This window comes from Molossus molossus, unplaced genomic scaffold (genome assembly GCF_014108415.1).
Source record: "Molossus molossus isolate mMolMol1 unplaced genomic scaffold, mMolMol1.p scaffold_m16_p_10, whole genome shotgun sequence".
NCBI lineage: Eukaryota > Metazoa > Chordata > Mammalia > Chiroptera > Molossidae > Molossus > Molossus molossus.
In genome coordinates, this window is record NW_023425345.1 from 74494472 (window position 1) to 74519635 (window position 25164).

Here is a 25164-nt window from a genome sequence, read left to right on the forward strand (position 1 = left end):
AGGCAGTAAGCTCCTTACAATCAGTACCTGAAAGCTGAGATTTAATCTTTTTTAACGGGATTTGAGGTTACTATCCAATGTCCGTAGTTCCCAATACCTGTCTTTGCACACCATAGACACTAAGACCTTAATGGAGAATAGGAAGCCCCCAAGCATTTTCCAAAACACTTGTTCTAACAAGCAGTACATTGGTGTATTACTCCCCACTGTTAACGTGGCCTTTCTGGAGCCGGCAGGCATCGTTTTCATCCTCTGGGTTACTACTATCCCTCACTGCAGCCTAATCCAGTGCCCTGCACAAAGCGGTACTTCAGAGATCGGCTGGAAACAGACGGGGAACCCCCCTCCCCCCGACTAATACACCTGGAGTCAGCGAGTGTCTCCGCCTCTCCATTCCCACAAACCTAGACTCCACTCATGTCTCACCTACAGCACTAATCTCGCAAAGCAGGGGCAAACGCCAGCCCCCCTGGCAAACGTGCCTCCTCCAAGACCTCAAATTTCCGCTGCCCCTGGACCTGTTTCCAACCTTAAGAAAAAATGGCGAGGTGTACCAGCGCCTCGATTCTGAAGTTAACCCTTTTCTGCAAGTATCACCAGCACAGGCGATCTTTTCACATTTTTGCGGTGGAATGTTTCCTCCCGGGGCTTGTTTGTTCCCTGGAATAACCAAACCCCCATTTCACTTTTCAAGCCTCCCGACTCCGTGGGACCCTCCGCCTCAGCCTTCCTCCCGCTGTCAACGCAGCCGTTTCCTGGGAAGATCGCCCACAGCGCGTGGCGAGGCGGTTAGATTACCAACGGTTTTCCAACGCGAGGGGGAAGTGCCGGAGGAGAGGCAGGAAGGAGTCTGATCCGAAAGAACAAGCGAAGGGAGGGGCCAACGCCGGGAAGGATCGCGAAGAGCTGGGAGGCCCCGCCCTTTCCGTAGATATCTCTAGAAAGCCGCGCAGGAGCCCGAAAACAAAGAGTGCGCAGGCGCGGCGGCAGGGCCCGGGCATTTTGCTGCGTCACCAGCCGCCGCCCGGCCTCACCAGCCCTCGCTCGCACGCACGCACGTTCATTCTCCGTCCTCGCGCCCCTTTTCCTACACTTTCCTCTTCTTCCCGACCGGAGGAGCCGCTCTCTCCGCGCGGTGCATTCTGGGGACCCAGGTCGAGCCCGCCGCTGCCGCCGTCGCCTGAGGGAAGCGAGAAGAGGCCGCACCGGGGAGAAAACGCCGGAGTCGCCACCGGAGTTTAGTCCACTGCCCAGCAGCTGCCGCCGGAGAGGCCCACCCACCCATTCACCCGTCCCCCTGCCCCGTTCACGATGTGAGTGCGACAACCCGCCAAGGGAAGGTCGTCCCGGCGGGAGGCCGAGGCCGCGCTTGGGGCTGCCGGGAAGCCGCCCCCTCCCTTCCCCCCGCTTCGGCCCCTCTGCTTTCTCCTCTCAGTGGTGGCAGTCGTTCTTGGCTCGGGATGGGAGGTCCAGTATCTTTATTCCGGTTACCGTCGGCGGGTGGAGGACATTTTTCTTCCAGATGTCCGCTTCCCCCACCTCTGAACCGTCCCTCAGCTTCCCCGTGCCGGAAATCCCACTTTTGCCCCCTTGGCAATCCGAGTTACTCCTAACTCTCCGAATTTAGGTTTAGGCCTTAATCTCCTGTGAGTTATTTTTGCCATGCGGCGCTTTGGAGGCGTGGACCCTCTTGGATTGCCACTTCAGTTTTTGGGCAGTCTGGTTCTGCCGCTCTGTTGCGCCTGCACCAGGCCCTGAGCCAAGTGCACCTGTGGTGGGTGCTACCAGAGGTTGGCGGTGCTCCTCGTAGAGCACCACGTGGGCCGCCTCCTCGAGCGACAGGGACTGCTAGGCAGCTAGAGGTAGGCCGTCACCACAACTTATTTCCCTCTCGGGGGTCGTGATTTCTCGAGTGGGTCTTTCCAGGCCCTCTCCGAACTCCGATCTCTCCAAGGAAGTGAAGGTTGCCAAAACTCAGCCGTATCCCTGGCAGCGTGGAGTTACCATAGAGTAGGTAGCTCTGCACGTGTCAAGGCGAAAGATAACTTAAGGACGTAGTTTGTGTTTGTATTAAACTTTAGGCTGGATTTCATTATCCTATTTTAATTTAGAGATGAAGTAGGTATGTAATTGCTTTCTTGTCTTAAAGAGCTTAAATTTGTTTTACTGCAGGTTTCTTTAGCAATCTTAGTTTGTTGCAATAAAGGAAAACCTTGGTGAATTTAACCGAGTAAGAATTCTTGGTACTGCCACTTTCAGGCCTTAAGCGGTCTTTTCAGGAAAATCTTGATATTTTCAGATGTGAGAACAGCCGGTTTTTATCGTTTTTGTGTGTTTGTTTTTGGTACTAACTTCGTCTTGAAAGTTATGTGTGGAGAGCAGTTGAAGGGGAACAATTTTTATTCTTTTAAAAAGTAATGCATTTTCAAGGGTTTTCTTAATAAAATAATGACATTGATGGTGAGTGTATTGGGCTAGAATTCTAGATAGAAGGGATAAACCCAGCCCATTATTGAAGAACAAGTCTTGAGAAGTATGCATGTATTACTTATTACTGTAACCCCTTTATATATTCATAGAATTTTGGAAGGACCCCCTCCCAAAGTATTCCAGTAGAAGATTTTAATCTATGTAAAATAGCTTTTGTTTTTTCCTTAGAAATCTGTATTTCAAAAAATGTAACAGAATTATTAGTCTTAAAATATCTTAGTAAAAATGAATCCTCATATAAAGCATTACCAGCTTTTTTTTTTTAATCCTCACCCAAGGACATTTTTCCATTTTTGTTCAGATAGAGTGGGAGGGAGAGAGAGAGGAAGAGAGAGAGAAAGAGAAACATCGACAAGAAAGGGACACATCGACTGGCTGCCTCCTGCACAACCCCAACCGGGGCCAGGGACAAACTAACCGAGGTATGTGTCCTTAGCGGGAACCGAACCTGGGTCTCTCTGGACCACAGGCCAACACTCTAACTGCTGAGCCAAACTGGCCAGGGCGCATTACCAGCTTTTAATAGATTAACGTAGCCAAACAAAATATCTTTTTATAAAGAAATGCCATTATTTAATACAGTTTTTTTTTCTTTATTGATTTTAGAGAGAGAGGAAGGGAGAGGGAGAGAGCGAAAGAAACATCAATGAGAGAACATGGACTGGCCGCCTCCTGCATGTCCCCCACTGGGGATCTGGCCCACAACCTAGACATGTGCCCTGACCGGGAATAACCGGCGACCTCTTGGTGCATGGATCAACGAACGCTCAACCACTGAGCCACAGAAATACTTTGGGGAGGTCACTTAAAATAGGTATAAGAAACATTAAGTTTGTGAGTAGATTAAAAATTCAGATTAAAAATGTAACAATCACTATTCCAAAAAGCAATCTATAGTTTCAAGAGTGCTACTTTCAAAATGAGTGTTTTTGAAGAGAACAGATAAATCTCATCCACTTTAAGATATTTAACATATATGCCACCTTACAGATTCTTTAGGGGATTTTACTGCACTAATAATTTGAATGAATTTACAAGGTGAATAGTAAGGTCAGTTATTTGAGTTGGAAAACTTGAATGGGTCATCCAGACCTAGGAAGAATTTGGCAGGTAGGATTCATTTTGTTGATGTCTACTATAAACATTTTTTTTAAGTGTGGAGAGAGGCATGGTGGATATATTCAGGGTTTGAGGGTCTGTTCTTATTTGAATGATTTTTAGTAAATTTCTTTTAATCAAGTTTTTAAAGTTTTGCCTAGTAGTTTACATAAAAGTTCTTAGTCTCTCACCTATCTTGGAGAAGTCTGGGATTTTAGGTCCTTCCTCAAGCTCTCAAAGACCTGCCCAACCTATTATGGGGGTGAGGGTAAAGAACAGTGGTTCTTATCTATTTATTTATTTATTTATTTATTTATTTATTTATTTTAATAAGCTGCTCTAGTCGTTTTTTTGTTGTTGTTTCTTTAATTGACTTTAATTTTTTTTTTTTTATCCTCACCTGAGGACTTTTTTGTTCTTGTTTTTTGTTCAGATAGAGTGGGAGGGAGAGAGAGAGAAACATTGATGTGAAAGGGACACATCAAGTGGTTGCCACCCGCACGACCCAACTAGGGCCGGAGACAAACTGCAACCAAGGTACATGCCCTTAGCGGGAGCTGAACCCAGGTCTCTCTGGACCACAGGTCAACACTCTAACCACTGAGCAAACCGACTAGGGCTTTTTTTTATTGACTTTAGAGAGAGAGGTAGGGAGAGGGGGGGAGAGATAGAAACATCAATGAGATCGACTGGCCACCTTCTGCATGCCCCCCATTGGGGATTTGGCCCACAACCTGAGCATGTGTCCTGACTGGGAATCAAACCGGCGACATCTTGGTGCACAGGTTGACGCTCAACCACTGAGCCACGCTGGCTGGGCTGTTGTAGTTAGTTTTAATTCTTAGTTGGACCCATTAACAATGGTTATAAAAGTAAAAAAAAAATTTTGTTGTTGTTTTTTATCCTCACCCAAGGACACTTTTGCATTTATCTTCAGATAGAGTGGAAGAGAGGGAGGGAGAGAGAGAGAAAGACATTGATATGAGATACATCGACTGGTTGCCACCCACATGACCCCAACCAGGGCCAGGGACAAACTGCAACCAAGGTATGTGCCCTTAGTGGAAATCAAACCCGAGACTCTGGGCCACGGGCCCAAACTCTAACCGTTGAGCCAAACTGGCCAAGGCAAAATTTATTCATTTATTTTTTAACTTTTGAGGATTTGAAATATTTCTTTCTGGGGTCTTGTACTTAAGTTAATAAACTGTTTAGAAACATACTGTGACTATCTCTAACATTGGTTAGAATCTTTACTTTGCGGTCACTCAGCTTTGTAGGATTGAGTTCCCAAAATAAAATTATCAGTCTTTAGCCTTCAAAACAATTTGTAATAGTGAGCATATAGTTAATTACTGTAAGTTAAGGAAGAGTAACTGATGATGGCTTTTGTTAAGTGTTGATTTCCTAACTACTGTAACTTGGCAACTGGATTCTACCCCCACCCTCCCATACTTAGTTAGACTTTAACTAGAAGGCAGTAGAAACTGGAATTGACAAATCATTAGAGTGCAGACCAGTATGTACTGTATTGTTAATTAAGATTCTTCTGTTTAATTGTATTTTCTAGTTTTAAAATCTAGAAGCTATATCATTTTGGGGTTTTACATGGTTAGTGATTATCACTTTTCAGGAAAAAATACCTTTGTAATATCAGCTGTTTAGTATCAGCTTAGCTCTTCAAAGCTTAAGATCATGTTTTATCCGAGTTCTTACATTGAGAATTGTTGCATTTGGTGTATTTTGCAACGGAAATATTAAGTTTGTTGTAGTAATATTTACTGTATTGATTGGCAGTGACAGATTTTAAATTGAGGCTGACTTCCCCACTTCCCAAGAACATTTACTTTAAAGCTTACCTTGGGCAATATGTCCTCCCCCGTGTATTCCAAAGCCAAATAAAATGTGCTGTCAAGGATATTTCTGTGTGATAGTTTATCTTCATGTGTAGCCTTACTTTATTGTTAAAGTGTTTATGTCAGGGCCCTTTCCAACTCAGTATGTTTAATAATTTTGTGGACTGAAAAGGACCTAATTACAAACAGGTGTGTTTTTGTTTTTGTTTTTTAAATACTACATATCAGCCCTTGTTGGTTTGGCTTAGCAGTTACAGCGTTAGTCCTTGTACCAAAGGATTTCAGGTTCCCAGCCCGACGGGGTTGTGTGGGAGGCAGCCAATCAATTTGTCTCTCTCCACCCCCATCCTTCCCTTCCACTCTAAAAATCAATGGAAAAATGTCTTTAGGTGAGGATTTTTTTTTTTTTTTTTAAATTAAATTTCAGGGTCTAGTTTTTCAAATATCAGTTCATTCAGCTCTAATTAGTATAAGGGGCTGTCCCAAATAAGACTAGAACCTATTCAGGAACCCAGCATTCTGAAAGAGGGCTTATTTTTTCCAGGAAGAATAACTTTTCAGGTGGTCCTTTTCCAAATAAATAACCATGTCTTTGTGGTTCAGTTTTATTTTTATTTGTTAGATAGAGAGGGAGAGAGAAACATCAATTGATTGCCTCCTGCTTGACCCTAACCAGGGAATCTGCAACTCAGGTACATGTCCCCTTGACTGGGAATCAAACCCAAGACCCTTTGGTCTGTAGGCTGATGCTCTAACCACTGAACAAAACCAGCCAGGGCTGTGGTTCGGTTTTATTATCTAAACTACTTCTTGTAAAGCCTGTCACTTCTTGACATAAGGTAATGGAGCTCCTTGAGACTCTAAAATTTGTAATGAAGGCAGTGAGAGATTGAACTTGAGTCTTATTTGTATGAAGAAAAATTAATTTTTTTTATTGTTTAAAGTATTACAGATGTGTCCCTATAGCGCCCCCCCCCCCCCCCGCTCCCACCCCCTGAAGAAAGATTATTTTATCTGCTTTGGGAGTGTATGTACAAAGTGGGAATGTCATAGAATTGCTTGGGGAAAAGGCACTAAGTTTGGGGGTGGGTATCTTTTTTTTTAATCCTCACCCAAGGATACTTTTCCATTTATTCAGATAGAGTGGGTGGGGAAGGGGCATTGACTGGTTGCCTTTCACAGGACCCCAACCAGGGCCGGGGACTAATCGGCAACCGAGGTAAGTGCCCTTGACTGGAATTGAACCCGCAACTCTGGTCCATGGACAAACACTTTGTAAAGCCAAACCGGCCAGGGCTACAACTATTGTTTGTTCGCTTGGTATCTTTGTAGTAATTTAATTTTTGGTTTTATTAAAAAAATATTTTGTCTTTATTGATTTTAGAGAAAGGGGAAGGGAAAAGGAGAAAGAGAAATAGAAACATTGATGAGAGAGAACATTGATTGGCCGTCTCCTGTATGCTCCCCCCTGCCCCCCATGGGGCTTTGGCCCACAACCTGGGCCTGTGCCCTGACTAAGAATCCAACCAGCGACCTCTTGCTGCATGAGTGGATGCTCAACCACTGAGCTACACTGGCTGGGCTGTTTGTTTGTTTTAATGGTACTGCTAGGCCAAAAGGAATAACATAGCAGTTTGTTAGGTAGTTGGGTCCAAACCACTTAAGTATTCTGTCTTAACAGTCTAATAACTCTTTGAAAAGCCAATACACATGAGTTGAAAGAAAAGTGGAGCTTTTGTATAATCACAGTTACTAATGGAATGGAATGTCTTTGGGACACTATATAACTACTTATATAGTGATTGAAATCAGATTGGATACTTAATCTCAGATCTTGTTCCCCATGATTGGGGGGGGGTAACATAGCAACAACCCCAAATCCAGCTTTCTAAAGATCCAACCTAATGAAGAGGGATGTAGCACAATCTATTGTTGAAATTGAACCACTTCGTGTTTTGTTTTGTTTTCAATTAGTTTATAGTCAGTATTATTTTGTATTAGTTTTATGTGTACAGCATAATGGTTAGATAAAAATATACTTCACAAAGTGTTCTAAATATTTCTAGTACCCACCTGGCACCAAACATAGTTATTACAATATTATTGACTATATTTCATATTCCCCATGCTGTACTTTACATCCCCATACTACCAATTTGGGGTTTTTTGGTTTTTTATTTTTTTATTCTCAAGGACTATTTTTTTTTCCATTTTTTGTTCAGATAGAGCAGGAGGGAGAGAGAGAAACATCGATGTGAAGGGACACATCGAGTGGCTGCCACCCGCACGACCAACCAGGGCCGGGGACAAAGTGCAACCGAAGTACGTGCCCTTAGCAGGAACCGAACCCGGGTCTCTCCGGACCGCAGGCCGATGCTCTAACCGCTGAGCCAAACTGGCTAGGGCCCAATTTGTATTTTTTAATTCCTTTACTTTTTTTACCCAGTGCCCCAACCCTCTTCTAGCAACTATCAGTTCTGTGTCTATGAGTGTTTTAATTTTGTTTATTTTGTTCTTTACATTCCACATATACATGAAATTATATGGTACTTGTCTCTCTCTGACTGACTTCACTTAGCATAATACCCCCTAAGTTCATTCATGCTGTGGCAAATGGTAAGATTTCATTCTTTTTGTGTGTGTGTGGCCGAGTAATACTCCATTTTACCACAGCTTTTTTTATGCACTCATCTGTTGCTAGGTACTTGGGTTACTTCCACACCTTGGCTATGATAAATAATGCTGTAGTGAACATAGGACTACATACATTCTTTTGAATTCGTGTTTTGGGTTTCTTCACATATATACCCAGAATTGCTGGGTCATAAAGCAGTTACATTTTTTATTTTTTGAGGACCCTCTGTACTGTTTTCCGTAGTGGCTGCACCAGTCTGCATTCCCACCAGAGGTGCAGAAGGATGCGGGAACCGACCGAACCCAGGTCTCTCTGGAACTCAGGCCTAAGCTCTTAACTGCTGAGCCAAACCGCCCACGGCTGATTCCTATTGTTTTATCTTAAAATTCAAAGTGATCTTCTAATTCAGATGAATAGCATGTTCCCTTAAGAATAAACTCATGCTCGGCTGGTTTGGCTCAGTGGTTGAGCGTTGACCCGTGCACCAAGAGGTCACCACTTCGATTCCTGGTCAGGGCACATGTCCAGGTTGTGGGCCAAATCCCCAGTGGAGGGCATGCAGGAGGCAGCCAGTCAATGTTTCTCTCTCTCTCTCCCTCTCCCTTCCTCTCTCTCTCTTTCTCAAATCAATAAAGAAAAGAAATTTTTTAAAAATAATAAACTCATAAGGGGACTATAATTCTGAATAAGGTATGTGAGGTTGTGTACTATTAGAGAATATCTTGTGCTTTCCAGTATATTACAAGATTAAATATAGATTTTTTTTTTCTTTTTAAGAGAGAGAGAAACATCAATCACCTCACATATTCACCCTGACTGGGAATTGAACCAGCAACCTTAGGGTACATGGGACAGTGCTCAACCAACTGAGTCACACAGTACATGGCACAAGATTAAATATATATAAATGTTACTTTTCAAAGTACTAACAACCAAAGAAAGTATTCTTATGATAAGCCAGCTCTTTATACATGATAAACCATAACTAATAATGGCCCTAATCCCATTATCCCTTATTTCTTAGGAGAGAATTTTTGGACTAAATTTCATCATCTAATCATCTAACTTGAATGCACATTTCTTTTTTTTTTTTTTTTGTTCAGATAGAGTGGGAGGGGGAGAGAGAGAGAAACATCGACATGAAAGGGACACATCAAGTGGTTGCCCCCCACACAACCCAACCAGGGCCGGGGACAAACTGCAACCAAGGTACGTGCCCTTAGCGGGAACCGAACCCAGATCTCTGGACCGCAGGCCGACACTCTAACCGCTGAGCCAAACCGGCCAGGGCTGAATGCACATTTCTTAAGGGCAGGGATTTTTGTCCGTTTTGTTGACTGCTATATTTCCAGAACAATTACTGGTGCCATGTTTAATGAATATTTGTTTTATTAATAACATTCAAACTCTAAATGTACGTTAGCTATAAGGCTTGACTACATGAGGTATTTGACATGGTGAGAGCTGGCACTGGCTCAGGGATCTTCTGTATTCTGCTGTATGAACATCTTCAGTTACATTTCACTGTATCGCAGACAAATTGGTGGCCAATAGTTGAAAAATAAATTTAGTGAGTGCCATCTATAAATCAAATCTGATTTCATATTCTGTTAATTAAGGCTTTGCTATATTTTGGGAAATCTGGAAAAGAACCACCAAATCGATATATACCCTAAAGTACATTTGACTTGTTTGTGAACCCTTTTTGGGGGGAATGTTTATTGTGGGAATAGTTTATTGGTCAGACTGATCTTTCTCTTACCTGTAGAAAATTACCATTGGTTCTCCTTTAATTCTACCCCCCAATTGTTAAAAAAAAAATCTAAAGTTGGCTTTTCAGTAAAAATTAATCCTTTTCCCTTTTTTCTGTTCAATTTCTGTACAAGACCATTAATTGAAGATAAAACTTAATAAATTTAAAAATATTTGCCTGGCTTTGCTCTGGCCTGTTTGCTCAGCGGTTAGAGCGTCAGCCTGTGGTTTAGAGAGACCCGGGTTCAGTTCCCAGTAAGGGCACATATCTCAGTTGCAGTTTGTCCCCGGCCCTGGTTGGGTCGTGCGGGTGGCAGCCACTCAATGTGTCCCTTCCACGTTAATGTTTCTCTCTCTCTCTTCCTCTCTCTCCCTCCCACTCTATCTGAACAAAAAAAGAAAATGAAAAAAAATATTTGCCTGGTTTTTTTATCATAAAGATTATTGTTAATTAGTACAACCTTGTGTTGCACTTTGCAGTCCCTTACATACTTTTACAAAAGAGCATTTTTATTAAATGGCTATTATTACCATTTTCTCCAGTATATTTGTCTGTATGTGTTGTAGAACCTAATGTTTTGTGACCAAATGATAGTATCCTATTTTTTCCCCATGATTTAGAGGAACAATTCCAATGTTAATGATTCGTCACATTTGTATATGATAGAAAAATTTTAATAAACAAATTTGATTAGATACTACCATGGCAGAAAAATATTAAAGATTTCTGGGGGAAATAATACCAAAATAATGTGAAATTCTATGAAATGATTTATATATATATATATATCTCAATCATGAGATTGACCTATCATATATTTCAGGGAGCCAGATTTGAATTATGGTATTAACTAAGAATTTTAGGCCTCACTTGAATACTAAAAAATTTTGTTTCACTAAATTCTCATGTACAGACCTCCAAGATTTTGCATGTTTGCTATGTGATGGTCCGAAGTACCCGTTTATAAAAACTCTGAAGTTTGGAATTTCTTTTTATTTTATTTTATTTTTTATCCTCACCCGAGGACATTTTTCCATTTTTTGTTCAGGTAGAGTGGGAGGGAGAGAGAGAGAGAAACATCGACGTGAAAGGAACACATCGAGTGGCTGCCACCCACACGACCGACCAGGGCCGGGGACAAACTGCAACCGAGGTACGTGCCCTTAGCGGGAACCGAACCCGGGTCTCTCTGGACCGCAGGCTGACGCTCTAACCGCTGAGCCAAACCGGCCAGGGCTGAAGTTTGGAATTTCTGAAGGAAAAAGAAAATAAAGATGTTGGTGCTTTGATCATAGTACAGAGACAAGTCATATGCTGTAGAATTCTATTATATGTGGAATTTTTCCCCTCTCAAGATTCCCAAAGTTCTAACGGGATGATAATGGCAATGTTGGTTTTTAAAACTACTTAGTTACAGAATACAGTAATATCCTTTCTGTTGTTTCTAGGAACATCTGTGACCTAGCCCTAACTTGGTTTTCAACCTTAAGCTTTATGAATTTACCCCAAATTAAGTATAATGGGGTCATGCAGGCGGCAACCAGTCGCTGTGTCCCTCTTGTTTCTCTACTAGTTCACAAAAGGCTTGAGATGTTTTATCTTTTTTAATTCAGTATGCCTTGCAACGTAGTAAACTGTCAAAAAGAATTTCAGTAATGGGGAAATTTTCCTTAGCAAATGTTTCCTGTTAGCTTTTCTGATTGCCTTAGTTTTGGAGGGGCTGCTGTAATAAACTCCACAGACTGGGTAGTTATAAACAGAATTATTGCTTACTGTATTGGAGGCTGGAAGTCCCAGCACAGTCACCTTCTGGTGAGGGGGCTCTCTTCCTGATTCGTAGCTTCTTACTGTGTCCTCACAGCAATGAAAAGGGGACTGGGGATCTCTTCTGGATTGTGTGGTGTGTTTTTTTTTTGTTTCTTTTTAAGAGAAAATAACCAAATTTAATACATAGATATGTATGGGAACCCCACATACAAGAGAGAATCAGAGACCTTACATACAGGAGAGATTCAGAGATAGAAAGAGAACATGGGAATAATAAGGTATTCTGAGAGCTAAGAATGAGGTAAGGTGCCTTGAGGGCTTCAAAAGGTCATTGCAGAAGAGCAAACCTTTAGTAAATTGAAGTATGCCCTTCCCTATAGATGGGTTAAAAGATGTTATCTCTGATAATCTTTTTTTTCAATCCTCAACCAAGGATATTTATCCATTCATTTTCGGATAGGGGGAGAGGGGAAAAAAAACATTGACTAGTTGCCTTCCACATGACCCCGACCCATGATGGGATTAACTGCAACCAAGGTATGTACCCTTGACCAGAATCAAACCCAAGACTCATCGGTCTGCTGAGCCAAACCAGCCAGGGCTGATAATCTCTTTTGGGCAAGGCTTCTAATTTAGAATCTTCTAGGCAGTCGAGGATGGGGACAGAAGTTTCTCCTGAGCCTGCTGTTGTTGCCTTTAGCTCAAAACAATATGCCTACTACAGGGAGTCTCTCTTATGAGACACTAATCTCATAAAGGCTCTACTTTCATGACCTAAGTGTCTTTTTTTTTTTTTTCTTTATTGACTTTCTAAAAAAATATTTGTTTTTGTTACAGATGTTTCTCATTGTTCCCCCATTGACACCCTTCCCCCTCCCCCCTCCCCCGCTTTGTTGTCTGTGTTCATTGGTCACGCATACATGCATGTAAGTTCTGTGGTTTATTTCTTCCCCCACAAATCCCCCCCTCCTCTGAGGCTTGTCAGTCTGTACCCCACCTCCACGTCTCTGGGCTAATTTTGTTCAGCAGTTTGTTTAGTTCATTATATTTCACAAATAAGTCTTTATTGATTTTTAGAGAGGAAGGGAAGAGGGAGAGAGGGAGAGAGAAACATCAATGAGAAAGAACATCAGTTGGCCACCTCCTGCATGCCCTCAACTGGGGATCGGTCCCACAACCTGGGCATGTGCTCTGACGGGGAATCGAACTGGTGACCTCTTGCTGCATGGGTTGATGCTCAGCCACTGAGCCAGCCACACTGGCCAGGCCTTAGCGTCTTTTAAGACAAGCTAAGGAGCCCTGGCTGGTTTTGCTCAGCGGTTAGAGCGTCAGCCCACAGACCAATGAGTCGCAGGTTTGATTCCAGTCAAGGGCACATACCTTATTTGCCTCCCCAGCCTTGATTGGGGTCCTGCGGGAGACAACTAGTCGATGTGTCCTCGTCAATGTTTCTCTTTCTCTCTCCCTCTGTCTCTCCCTCCCTCCCTCCCACTCTATCTAAACAAAGATGGGAAAATATCCTTGGGTGAGGATTTTTAAAAAAAAAAAAAAACTAAAAACAAGCTAAGGAATTGTAGTCAAAACTATACAGGAAAATGTAAAGTTGTGCAAAATTTAATTACTTGAATTGACATAGCCCTAATGTGGAGTTTTGAAGTTCTTGTCAGAGAGCTTGGAAAGTCCTACTGTGGGGTGTGTGTGTGTGTATGTCTTTTCTGATATATATGTATATATATGATTTTTTTTTAATCCTTACCCTAGGACATTTTTCCATTTTTATTCAGATAGAGTGGGAGAAAGAGAGAGAGAGAAAGAAACATCGAAGTGAAAGGGACACATCAAGTGGCTGCCTCTCCTACAGCCCCAGCTGGGGCCGGGGACAAACTGCAACTGAGGTACGTGCCCTTAGCAGGAACCAAACCTGGGTCTCTCTGGACCGCCTACCGACGCTCTAACCACTGAGCCAAACAGGCCAGGGCATTTTTTTAATCCTCACCCAAGGATATTTTTCCATTTGTCTTCAGATAGAGTGTGAGGGACGGAGGGAGAGACCATCGATGTTCGATACATCGATTGGTTGCCTCCCACAGGACCTTGACCAGCGCCCAGGACCCAATTACAACCAAGGTACATGCCCTTGACTGGAATCAAACCCACGACTTTTTGGTCCTCGGTCCGACGCTCTAACCATTGAGTCAAACTGGCCAGGGCTCAAGAGTTTGTTTTTTTTTTTAATCCTCACCCGAGGACATTTTTCCATTTTTTGTTCAGATAGAGCCGGAGGGAGAGAAAGGAAGAGAGAGAGAGAGAGAGAGAGAGAGAGAGAGAGAGAGAGAGAGAGAAACATCGATGTGAAGGGACACATCGAGTTGCTGCCACCCGCATGACCAACCAGGGCCGGGGACAAACTGCAACCGAGGTACCGTGCCCTTAGTGGGAACTGAACCCCGGTCTCTCTGTACCGCAGGCCAACGCTCCAACCGCTGAGCCAAACCGGCCAGGGCTCAAGAGTTTTTGTATTCAGTGTATTTAAATCCATTTGCAGTCATTCTTTCTAATGGTCAACTTTTCATTGACATGAGAGACTTTAACTGTTGCCTCCTGTTCTGACTGACCTCACTGTTCTTATTAGCCTCACAGGTGCAACAAGATGTCCCAAGGTTATCTATATTTCCCGTCAGGCCTGAGGTCAGCCATTTCTCTGTAGGATTCTTGGTTTGTTTTAGTTAGAAATAGTATTTGGGCACTGGGATATTCATTGCTCCAGATTGTAATCATTAGTGCTTTTTTAAAATAGGGCTTATCTGGTTACTTGAATTTGAAAGTCTATAAACCTAGTCATTTGAGGTTTAATTATTAAGTTAGCAAATATTTTCAGTTTAAGACAGAACATGTTACCACATACTGAGAATACTGGGCAAGAAAATGAGTAGAAATAATGTGATCTAGTCATAAAACACCTGAATTTTTTGTTAGCTATATTAACATACTAACATTAGAGGTTGTGATTCCTGTGCTCACTTTGGCAGCACATTCTGAAAGAAAAAAAAAAACAAGTTACGAATCCTTAATCCACAGAAGTTTGGTTTGATGTCTTTTTCAGAGGCTTTTAAAAATCTCATGTTTTTTGCCCTGGCCGGTTTGGCTCAGCGGTTAGAGCGTCCGCCTGCGGTCTGGAGAGACCCGGGTTCGGTTCCCGCTAAGGGCATGTACCTCGGTTGCAGTTTGTCCCCGGCCCTGGTTGGTCGTGCGGGTGGCAGCCACTCGATGTGTCCCTTCACGTCGATGTTTCTCTCTCTCTCTCCCTCCCACTCTATCTGTACAAAAAATGGAAAAATGTCCTCGAGTGAGGATAAAAAAAAAAAAAAAAAAATCTCATGTTTTTGTTTGTTTTTTTTTTGTTCTCACCTGAGGACATTTTTTCATTTTTTGTTCAGATAGAGTGGGAGGGAGAGAAACATTGACGTGAAAGGGACACACCAAGTGGTTGCCTCCCGCATAACTCAACCAGGGCTGGGGACAAACTGCAACCGAGGTACATGTCCTTAGTGGGAACTGAACCCAGGTCTCTCTGGATGCTCTAACCGCTGAGCCAAACCGGCCAGGACTGTTTTGTTTTTTAATCTGCCAATAGATGCCTTAAAAAAATAGATTTATCCTTGCTGATTTGCTGGTATTTAGACTTTGGAAACTGCCATCTATAATTTTTAACCTATTTCATTCATATCTGATACCAATGTTCCAGAGTAAAATGATTAGTCAGGTTTAACAGTTTTGTAAAAATGTTGATGAATAGTTGGTTGCAACTTTTATTTATAGAAGGGACTTTAAACTGCTACTCTGTAGGGTTGGGAATTTCAGAACTTGGAAACAAGACAATTCCTTTCCATTGATTTATGAGTAGTGTTTGAACGTATAACAACTAGAATTTTAAACTTTTATTTGGAAGTAATCTTATATTTACAAAAAAGTTGAAATATTTATCACATAGAATCTTTTGACTAGTAATCAACCATATTTGACTATTTTTGCTTCTAGCCGTTTTTTAGCCATATTCTAATGGATGGATAGAGCTCTAGGCAGCTAACACTATGAAGACAGGGGTAGTAATACTGTATTGCAAGGGACAGAGGAGCACATGAATAATAAGGAAAGGAAAAAGCAAATACTCTAGTATAGTATATATTGGATACATGTATAGCTAGTGTAAAGGTGAGGCTGTAAAGAAGTTTAATTCTTTATTTAATGTCTTTCTTTAGAATCATAAAAAGATCTATTTGCCCAGAAAAAAATGGTTGCCTTTTATAGTCAGAATAAAGCTGCAGGTGAGAACTTTTTTGAGAACAAATTTTTCCCTTCTTTTTTATTGATTTCATAGAGAGAGAGGAAAGGAGAAAGAGACATTAATCAGTTGCCTCCAATGTTCACCCCAACTGGGGATTGAACACATAACCTAGATATGAGCCTTGACTGGGAATCGAACCCGCCACCTTTTGGTGTACGGGACGACGCTCCAAACAACTGAGCCTGGCCAGGGCCATTTCTTATAACTTGTAAATTTCCCCACAGTTCCTAGAATTCATTGTAAGTAAAAATTTGGGATATTACATACAGGGTGTCCCCCCAAAAATGTATACACTTTAACAGCTGATAACTCAATTTTCACTGTTTTAGCCCTGGCCAGTTTGGCTCAGCGGTTTAGAGCATCGGCCTGTGGTCCAGTTCCCGCTAGGGGCACGTACCTCCGTTGCAGTTTGTCCCCAGCACTGGTTGGGTCATGTGGGTGGCAACCACTCGATGTGTCCCTTTCATGTTGATGTTTCTCTCCCTTCCTCCCTTCCATTCTATCTGAACAAAAAATGGAAAAATGTCCTCAGGTGAGGACAAAAAAGAATTTTTTTTCACTCTTTCAGGTTTAAGTAATTTGAAGTAATGGGTGAAGCCAGACTAAGCTTTGAGCAAAGAAAATGTATCTACTAGATTTTTTTTGTGTGTGTGTGTGAGGATACATGTAAAAGATAAAAGTTTATGGTAGAAAACAGGCAACAGTCAATGAATTGAGGGCAGCTATTGAAAGAGAATGCACACAAATACCAAAGGAAATTTTTTTTTTTAATATGTTTTGCCTAGCCGGTGTGGCTCATTGGTTGAGCATTGACCCATGCACCAAAAGGTCACCAGTTTGATTACCGGTCAGGGCACATACCCAGGTTGTGGGCCAAATCTGCCAAATCTCCAGTGGGGTCATGCAGGAGGCTGCTAATTGATGTTCTCTCTCATCGGTGTTTCTGTCTCTCTCGCTCTCGTTTCCTCTCTCCCCCAAAAAAATGTCAAAGAAAAAATATTTTTAAATACGTTTTTATTGATTTTTTTTTAGAGAGGAAAAGAGAGAGAAATAGAAACCTCAGTGAGAGAGAAACATTGATTGGCTGCCTCCTGCACGCCCTCTACTGGGGATTGAGCCCTCAACCGGGGCATGTGCCCTGACCAGGAATGTAACTGAGACCTCTCAGTCCATGGGACGACGCTCAAATCCATTGTGCCACACCAGCTGAGCAAGGAAATGATTCTTGATGTTTGCTATTCCATTGCTTTGCCTGGACCAGAAAGGTCATTACTTTGAAAACATGCATTGATGAAAAGAATTATTCATTTCTTTAGATTCTTTAAAATTTTGAAAACTGTATATTAATAAACACTTTATAATCATTCAAATTATGTATGCATTTTTGGGGGGACACCCAGTATATCTCAGTTGACTAGATTTGTTCTGATTTTTTAATTCTGAAGTTGAATTTTAGAAGCAGGTCTCTAAAGGAGTGGCTTATAAATTTTGACAGGGCAACCTAAATGGTTAACTTTACTGAGCATTGTTTTTATTTATTTGTTTGTTTTTTAAATCTTCACTTGAGGATACTTTTCCATTTATCTTCAGATAGAGTGGGAGGGAGGGGGAGAGAGAGAAACATATATCAGTGTGAGAGAAACACATCGATTGGTTGCTTTCTGCATGACCCTGACCAGGGCCTGGGACTGAACCACAACTGAGATAAATGCCCTTAACTGGAATTGAACCCACGGCTCTTTGGTCTGCAGGCCGACACTCTTAACTGCTGAGCCAAACCGGCCAGGGCTATTTGCTTTATTTTTAATCCTTTTTATTATAAAATCAATATCATGTTTTTAACTTGGAATGTAACTCTTAGAGTACCAGTGTAGTTTCCATTAGAAATTTTAAGAAATGCCTCAGAATAATCAGTGTTCTGATGGAGTAGAGAAGCATGTTACTTATATGCTGAACTTGGGGGTTATGTAAAAGTTAATGAATTTCAGCTTAACTGTCTAATTTTATCTCTTTGTAGGCAGCCTGCTTCTGCAAAGTGGTACGATCGAAGGGACTATGTCTTCATTGAATTTTGTGTCGAAGACAGTAAAGATGTTAATGTAAATTTTGAAAAATCCAAACTTACTTTCAGGTAAATTTTCATTTTACATAATTGGGTAATGCTTATTTCAGACAATTGAGTAACTTTGGATTACTTGTTTTTGTGTTTTCACTGAAGTTATACTAATCTTTACCTCTCTGCAGAGGCTCATTTAAAAATATTTTTTTCGCCCACAGTTGTCTTGGAGGAAGTGATAATTTTAAACATTTAAATGAAATTGATCTTTTTCACTGTATTGATCCAAATGTAAGTAGTCTTGATGCTTTATTGCCTAGTTAAATCATGAGAAAGTGGACATACTTCAACTATTCTTTTTTAGCAGTAAGCACTAATTCTGTTTTTCTTAACAATTCAGGGGGCTAGCTAGGTGTATTTATATTTTGTGATGTTTTCCTCTTTTAACAGTACTTTTCTGCATGCTCATTTTGTTCTTGTTTTCACTGTTTTAGACTCAGGGCCTGTTTATAGACTCTCGAGGCTTATCTAAGTATAGAATTTTTAAGCTGTTCTGTGATTGTGTTGGGAAGAAAAAATGGTCTTTTCTTGCAGTTGGATAGCTTATGAAATTCTTACTAGTTAGGGGATGTTTCAGAGTTTAGGGAAAATGCAGGGAAAGAAATTAGAAAGGAGAAGTGAGGAATGAATAACAGCTACTTTCTATCATATAGTGGTACTGGAGATACAAATGGTGTGATAGTGCTTTTGTTTTTGTTTTTAGGATTCCAAGCATAAAAGAACAGATAGATCAATTTTATGTTGTTTACGAAAAGGAGAATCTGGCCAGTCGTGGCCAAGATTAACAAAAGAAAGGGCAAAGGTGGGTTTCTTTTTTTTTTTAAGTTTGGTATTTTTACTTTTAAGTTATAAAAGATATGTTCGTTTGGTATGAGAAACATAGTGTTTATTTCATAACTAAGCACTGTTACAGTCTTGTGTTCTGTGTTTTTCTCTACTTTGAGATATATTAGTTTTAACTTAAAGCCAAGATGAGTCACTATTTTTTTTTCTTCAGTGACCCTAGAGAGAAGAAAGGAGAGGGGGAGAGAGACAGAAACATCGACCAGAGAGAACATCAATTGGCTGCCCCCTGCATGCCCCCCACTGGGGATATGGCCCACAACCTGTGTGCCCTCCCAAAGACCTTTTAGTGCATGGGTCGACGCTCAACCACTGAGCCACGCTGGCCCAGCTCAGTCACTATTTTTGATGCAGAATCTTTTGCATTCAAGAGGCAGACTTTGCTAAATTATTCACACATTTTGGTGCCACTAAACAATGAATTTTTGTTGTTGCTTTAAAAAGTAAGTTTGTTTAACAACTGAAAGCTTAATAAAAGTATGTTTATGCTAATTCCATGGCTCACTAATGGGTATGAATCTACAGTTCAAAAAATGTTGTTTTAAGGTACATGCCAGTGAGTACAAGTTAACCTAATCACGGGATGATGTTTATATTGGTCTCTAGCTTAATTGGCTTAGTGTGGACTTCAATAATTGGAAAGACTGGGAAGATGATTCAGATGAAGACATGTCTAATTTTGATCGTTTCTCTGAGGTACGTTCTTTTAAATGCATTCTTCTGCCCTCCCCAGAATATTTCTGTGTAGTCAGTTTCAGTAACTGCAGTACAGCTAGTTTTGTTTTTGTTTCATTGATTTTTTTTTTTTGAGAGAGGAAGGGTGAGGGAGAGGTAGAAACATCAATGAGAGAGACATCAATCTGCTGCCTCCTACACACACCCCCTACTGGGGATCAAGCCCGAAACCCGGGCGTGTGCCCTTACTGGGAATCGAACAGGAGACCTCTTGGTCCATGGGTTGACACTCAACCACTGAGCCACACTGGCTGGGCAGTACAGCTACTTTTTATTACAACACCAAAACATTTTTTTTTCTTTATTGATTTTAGAGAAGGAGGAAGTGAGAGGGAGAGAGAGACAGAAACATCGATGAGAGAGAACATGGATTGGCTACCTCCTGCATGGCCCCCACTGGGGATCGGGCCCACAACCTGGGCACATGGCCTGACTGGGAATTGAACCGGTGACCTCTTGGTGCGTGGATCAACCACTGAGCCACTTCGGCTGGGCACGTTAACTGCATCTTTGTTGTTGTTTTGTTTTACCTCTTAAATAGCCCTTGAATATATTTATTTCTTTCTATTTCTATTGCCATTATATCCTCAGCACCTCATATTGTGCTTGGCATATTTTGAGCATTTTTTTCTGCTCAGAGAAACTTAACTAAGGTGTTCAACATTGCCTTTAGACATAAGAAAACTTTACTAGTTACTCATATTATTCAAGACTAGATTGCCCAGATTTATTTATTTTTTTTGTACGTGCCCCTAGCAGGAACCGAACCTGGGACTCTGGTCCGCAGGCCGATGCTCCAACTTCTGAGCCAAACCGGCCAGGGCAGCCCAGAATTTTTATACTGAGAGATTTGACTAAGTATTTAACTCTGAAGTCCAGGTAAACACAAATATTTGAAGTCTTTGGTTTTTGTTTACAAAATTAAACATGGATGTATAACTATTTAAAATTTTAAGTTTAAACTTTACAGAAAAGTTTAGTTTTCTGGGGAGGTAAGTCCCTCCCCGTCCAATAATAGTTTCATCTTTGGCTATTTGTACCTCTTTAAATAAATAATACACTATTTGTTTTATGATCAGAAACAACTAAAGATGAGAAATTAGTACTTGATGTAAGTATGTTCTGTTGTCCCATTTTATTGTAAGTATGCAAGGGTATTTATATATACAAAGGTTATTTTCCACTGTGTGTGCCTTTTCTTTCAAGAATTATGTTTATTTTCTGTTTTTAACTTAGTTACTGCTAATTAACCTTTGATTCAGTTTTTAGGCCTTTTATACAAATCAATCACCCTGAAGGATTTTATTTTATTTATTGCTTCTTCACAATATATAAAATTGTAACAAAAAGACCATAATACATCTGTCAGTCAGCTCAGGATACAAACTTTACAACTACAAATGAATCGCATTCTTTTCCTTAGCCATCAGTGTTAACTGCTATTCAGGATTTGGGTGTTTAATTTCTATATCATACATATCTTGCTGGATGAATTTTAATAATTTTACTTTTCTTGGATGAGAACTTAGTTTTAACTTCCTTACACATTTTCAGGATTTTATATGTAATTACCTATAATCTACGTTTTCCAGAAAGGAAGGTACTTAGTGTTTATTTTGCTTTTTATATTGTGGAAATCTATGACATAAGCTTTATTCTGGAGCGTACAACCTAATAGGGCTTAATTTAACATCATTTTTAAAACTAATTTTTACACTTCAAATAGATGATGAACAACATGGGTGGTGATGAGGATGTAGATTTACCAGAAGTAGACGGAGCAGACGATGTAAGTTTATAAATTCTTTTCTTTGTTTACTTAAATAGTAAGAAACAATGTATTTACAAGTTTTTTATATAAATTCAAGATTTTTTTTTTTTTGCTATTTCTTGATTGGGTTTTTTTTTTTTCTTTTTCTTTTTTTCCCCAAGCAATTTTTTAAATGTGTCTGTTTTGAGGGATGGGTACCTACTAGGGAACCTGGTATCTTGTGAACCATTCTTTTTTTTTTTTTTTTTTTTTATCCTCACCCGAGGACATTTTTCCATTTTTTGTACAGATAGAGTGGGAGGGAGAGAGAGGAATAGAGAGAGAGGGAAACATCGATGTGAAAGGGACACATTGAGTGGCTGCCACCCGCACTACCAAACAGGACCGGGGACAAACTGCAACCGAGGTACGTGCCCTTAGCGGGAACCGAACCCGGTCTCTCCGGACCGCAGGCGGACGCTCTAACCGCTGAGCCAAACCAGCCAGGGCAATTGTGAACCATTCTTAAAGGGACCAGATTTCAAAAGAATTGCATAGAGACATCATATGCTTTACTTGATTAAGAATAAGTTTAGGGATTATTTTTACAAAGTTAAACAAGTTTTATAAAAGTGGTATTGGTCAGAGATTAAGTAAACACATGGATATTTGTGAATCTATAAGAGGATAGATATATTGGGTCACTCTTAACATTCCTTCCTCCAGCATTGTTAACATTGTTAAGAAATTTGTCCAATGCAGTTAGAAAAATACTTGCTTAGACAATTTACCAGCTATGATTAGCATTCATTGTCTTTCATCAGTCAGTGGTGTTTGTATTGAACCATTTTCTTTCATTGAATGTCAAGAGAGAAGAGAAACCATTTTATACCAAGATTCAGTCTGGTTGACAGGGAGGGATTTAAGGGATGGACTCAATTCCTACTAAAAGGCACACATCTTCCTCATCTGTTCGTCTGTAAACCCATTCTTAAGTAAATTGATTAAATTCATAAGCCTGCTAGAACCATATATCTTTGTTACTTTAGTGAAAACTATAGTGCTTCAGCTTTTTAAGGCAAACTGTTCAGTTAGCAGAGGAATGTTTGATCAACTTAGTAACTTTTAAAATTTCTCCTTCTGCAGGATTCACAAGACAGTGATGATGAAAGTAAGTGTCTTTTTTAAAAAATATGTTTTACATCAACAAATCCTCAAACAACAAGTGCTGGCAAGGGTGTGGAGAAAAGGGGACTCCAGTACACTGCTGGTGGGAATGCAGACTGGTTCAGCCACTGTGGAAAACACTATGGTGTTACCCCCAAAAGTTAAAAATTGAACTGCCATTTGACCCAGTGATCCCACTTCTAGGAATATACCCTAAAAAGCCTGAAACACTAATCAGAAAGAATATATGTACCCCCATGTTCATGGCAGCACTATTTACAATAGCTAAAATCTGTAAACAGCCCACGTGTCCATCAATAATAGATGAGTGAATAAAAAAGCTGTGGTACATATACACAATGGAATACTGTGCAGCTGTAACAAAGATAGATCTCTTGTCCTTTGAGACGACATTAAGGGACCTGGAGAGCATTACCCTTAGCGAAACAAGTAAAGCAGAGAAAGACTAATACCACATGATCTCACTTATTTGTGGAATATAATGAACAAAATAGACCCAGAGACAGAATAGGGCACAGACTGACAAACCTCAGAAAGGGGTGGGGGGCAACCAAGAACTTATATGCATGTATGTGTAACCAATGGACATAGACAACAAAGCTGGGGATGGGGCAAGGAGTGGGGATGGGGAGGAGGGTGTCAGTGGGGGGGAAAGGAGAAACATTTGTAGCAAAAATAAGTGAATAAAAAATAAAAGTGAAAAGTATGTTTTATACAGTGATATTTCACATCAAAGACTAAACTCTCAAAATGAAGGTAACTTCTTTATAATTTTTAGGGAAAAAAAAACAGTTACCTCTTTATAGCCTCTAATAAATAGCCAAAGCAGAAATGTGAATGATTTGAGATTCAAATTCAAAAAATAGGAAATTATTTAACTCTGTTGCTGGCTACTTTTCCTATAAGATTTTGAAGTTGGTAGATTATTTCCTCATACTTCATACTAATCTTTTTTAAATCCTTTCAGAAATGCCAGATCTGGAATAAGGAATGTCATCACTGGATTTTGAGGAAGAAAAATAACTTCTCTGCAAGATTTCATAATTGAGAGAATTCCTGAGTCGATAGCTCTAAAGGCAGATGCTGCATTTGCCTCCTTTAACCCATTTTTCAACCTGTTTGTTTTCTTAAAGGCTTCACTAAGGGTTGATATGTACCATTGTATGGGGCAATTTTTAAGTCAGCTAAGGCAATAACCTTATGCATGAACATTTCCCAGACTTCCATGATGCTGTTGAGGTCCTAGGCAACTGATACAGCAGTTGTGATAAATAAAAACACTTCACCTAAATCTCCTTTACTTCATAATATAGATACTGACATGGTAGGAAGGTCTTGGATTATGGGAAGATAACTTAAGTTTTAGATTTTAGAACATGGACTCAACCTGGCTGAAATGAATTGGTTGATACCTTAAACTGGTAACCTGTTGTTCCTCTGGTATATTCTTCAGGATTGTTCCACTAAAGTTTTATTTTTCAAAAAATTTACTTCACAATGTTGTACAGAAGTGATCACTTGTCAGTGTTCCAAATGTATCTTAGCTAAACTAGTGAATGCCCTAACTTAGATGGTTTTTGAAGCCTGTACATTTGGTACTTTTTGACCCTTAAACTTTTACATCTCTTAGCATGGAGGACAAAGAAAGGCTGTATATTGTTGCTTGAGAGTCTGTACATTTAGACCAAATTTGTATTTGCACTGTCAGGATGGCAAATGAGTGGAAAAAAATGTCAATCCACTATTGGGTTTTTTATTTCTTTTATTTTTTTTTTTTTGATCCAGCTTGTACCAGGGCTGAAAACCTCAATTTATGTTCATGACAGTGGGAATTTTTTTTAATGTCTACATTCTTTCTAATAAACTGTTGGAAGACTTCTTGTCTGTCCTTTTAACTGTCTGGTTTACTGTAATTTCATGTATTACATCATTTACTGAAATGGATTTATTTTTCACTTGAGGAAGAATTTGGGAATATTTCTGTTCGGGGGAAAAAAAGGCTTGCTGTAATGTCACAGGAAACCTTTTAAAAGTGGATCTGTAATAGCAAATTGTAGATGCACTTTGCAGCAGTTGGAAAAGAAAGTGTTGTGACTTAATTGAAATAAAACTAAATGTGTTGTCCTCCTCTAAATCTTTGAGCTTCTGCATTTGGCAGTTTTTTATTCCCTCCAACTTCTGTGTATTTGTTATAGCATAGAAATACTTCATATTTCAGCACTTCTTTGTGTCGGACCCGTGTTGCAGTTTGTGTTAAGTGCTGGGGATACAAAGAATAATATTTCAGGTAATTTCTGTTTAGAGCTCACAAGCTTGGCCAGGGGACAAACATAGGGCAAAAACTTGGTAGATGGGAAGTGCAGTAATAGATATACATAAGGCATGAAACAACCTTCTTCCCCTGTTACGACTGTTCAGAATGATATTCAACACTATCTTCCTGAAATGCTACAATGAGAAAATCTTACTTTTCAGGAGACAGGCATAACAGTACGGCATTCAACTCCGTTCTATTACAGTCGTAACTTGGGTTCTGGTCCTACTAAGGCAGTGCTGCGACCCTTTAATACAGTTCCTCATGTTGTGGA

The 25164-nt window shown here is 40.4% G+C and overlaps 1 protein-coding gene across 1 annotated transcript; it reads left to right on the forward strand.

Annotated features, from left to right (window-relative positions):
- Positions 1 to 1025: 1025 nt before the first annotated feature.
- On the forward strand, positions 1026 to 24704 carry PTGES3 (prostaglandin E synthase 3). The gene is made up of 8 exons (XM_036252657.1): positions 1026 to 1313; positions 17962 to 18075; positions 18222 to 18291; positions 18764 to 18862; positions 19510 to 19599; positions 21365 to 21427; positions 22535 to 22559; positions 23544 to 24704. Coding segments are annotated over exons 1-8 (483 nt in total). The 5' UTR covers positions 1026 to 1311; the 3' UTR covers positions 23564 to 24704.
- Positions 24705 to 25164: the final 460 nt, after the last annotated feature.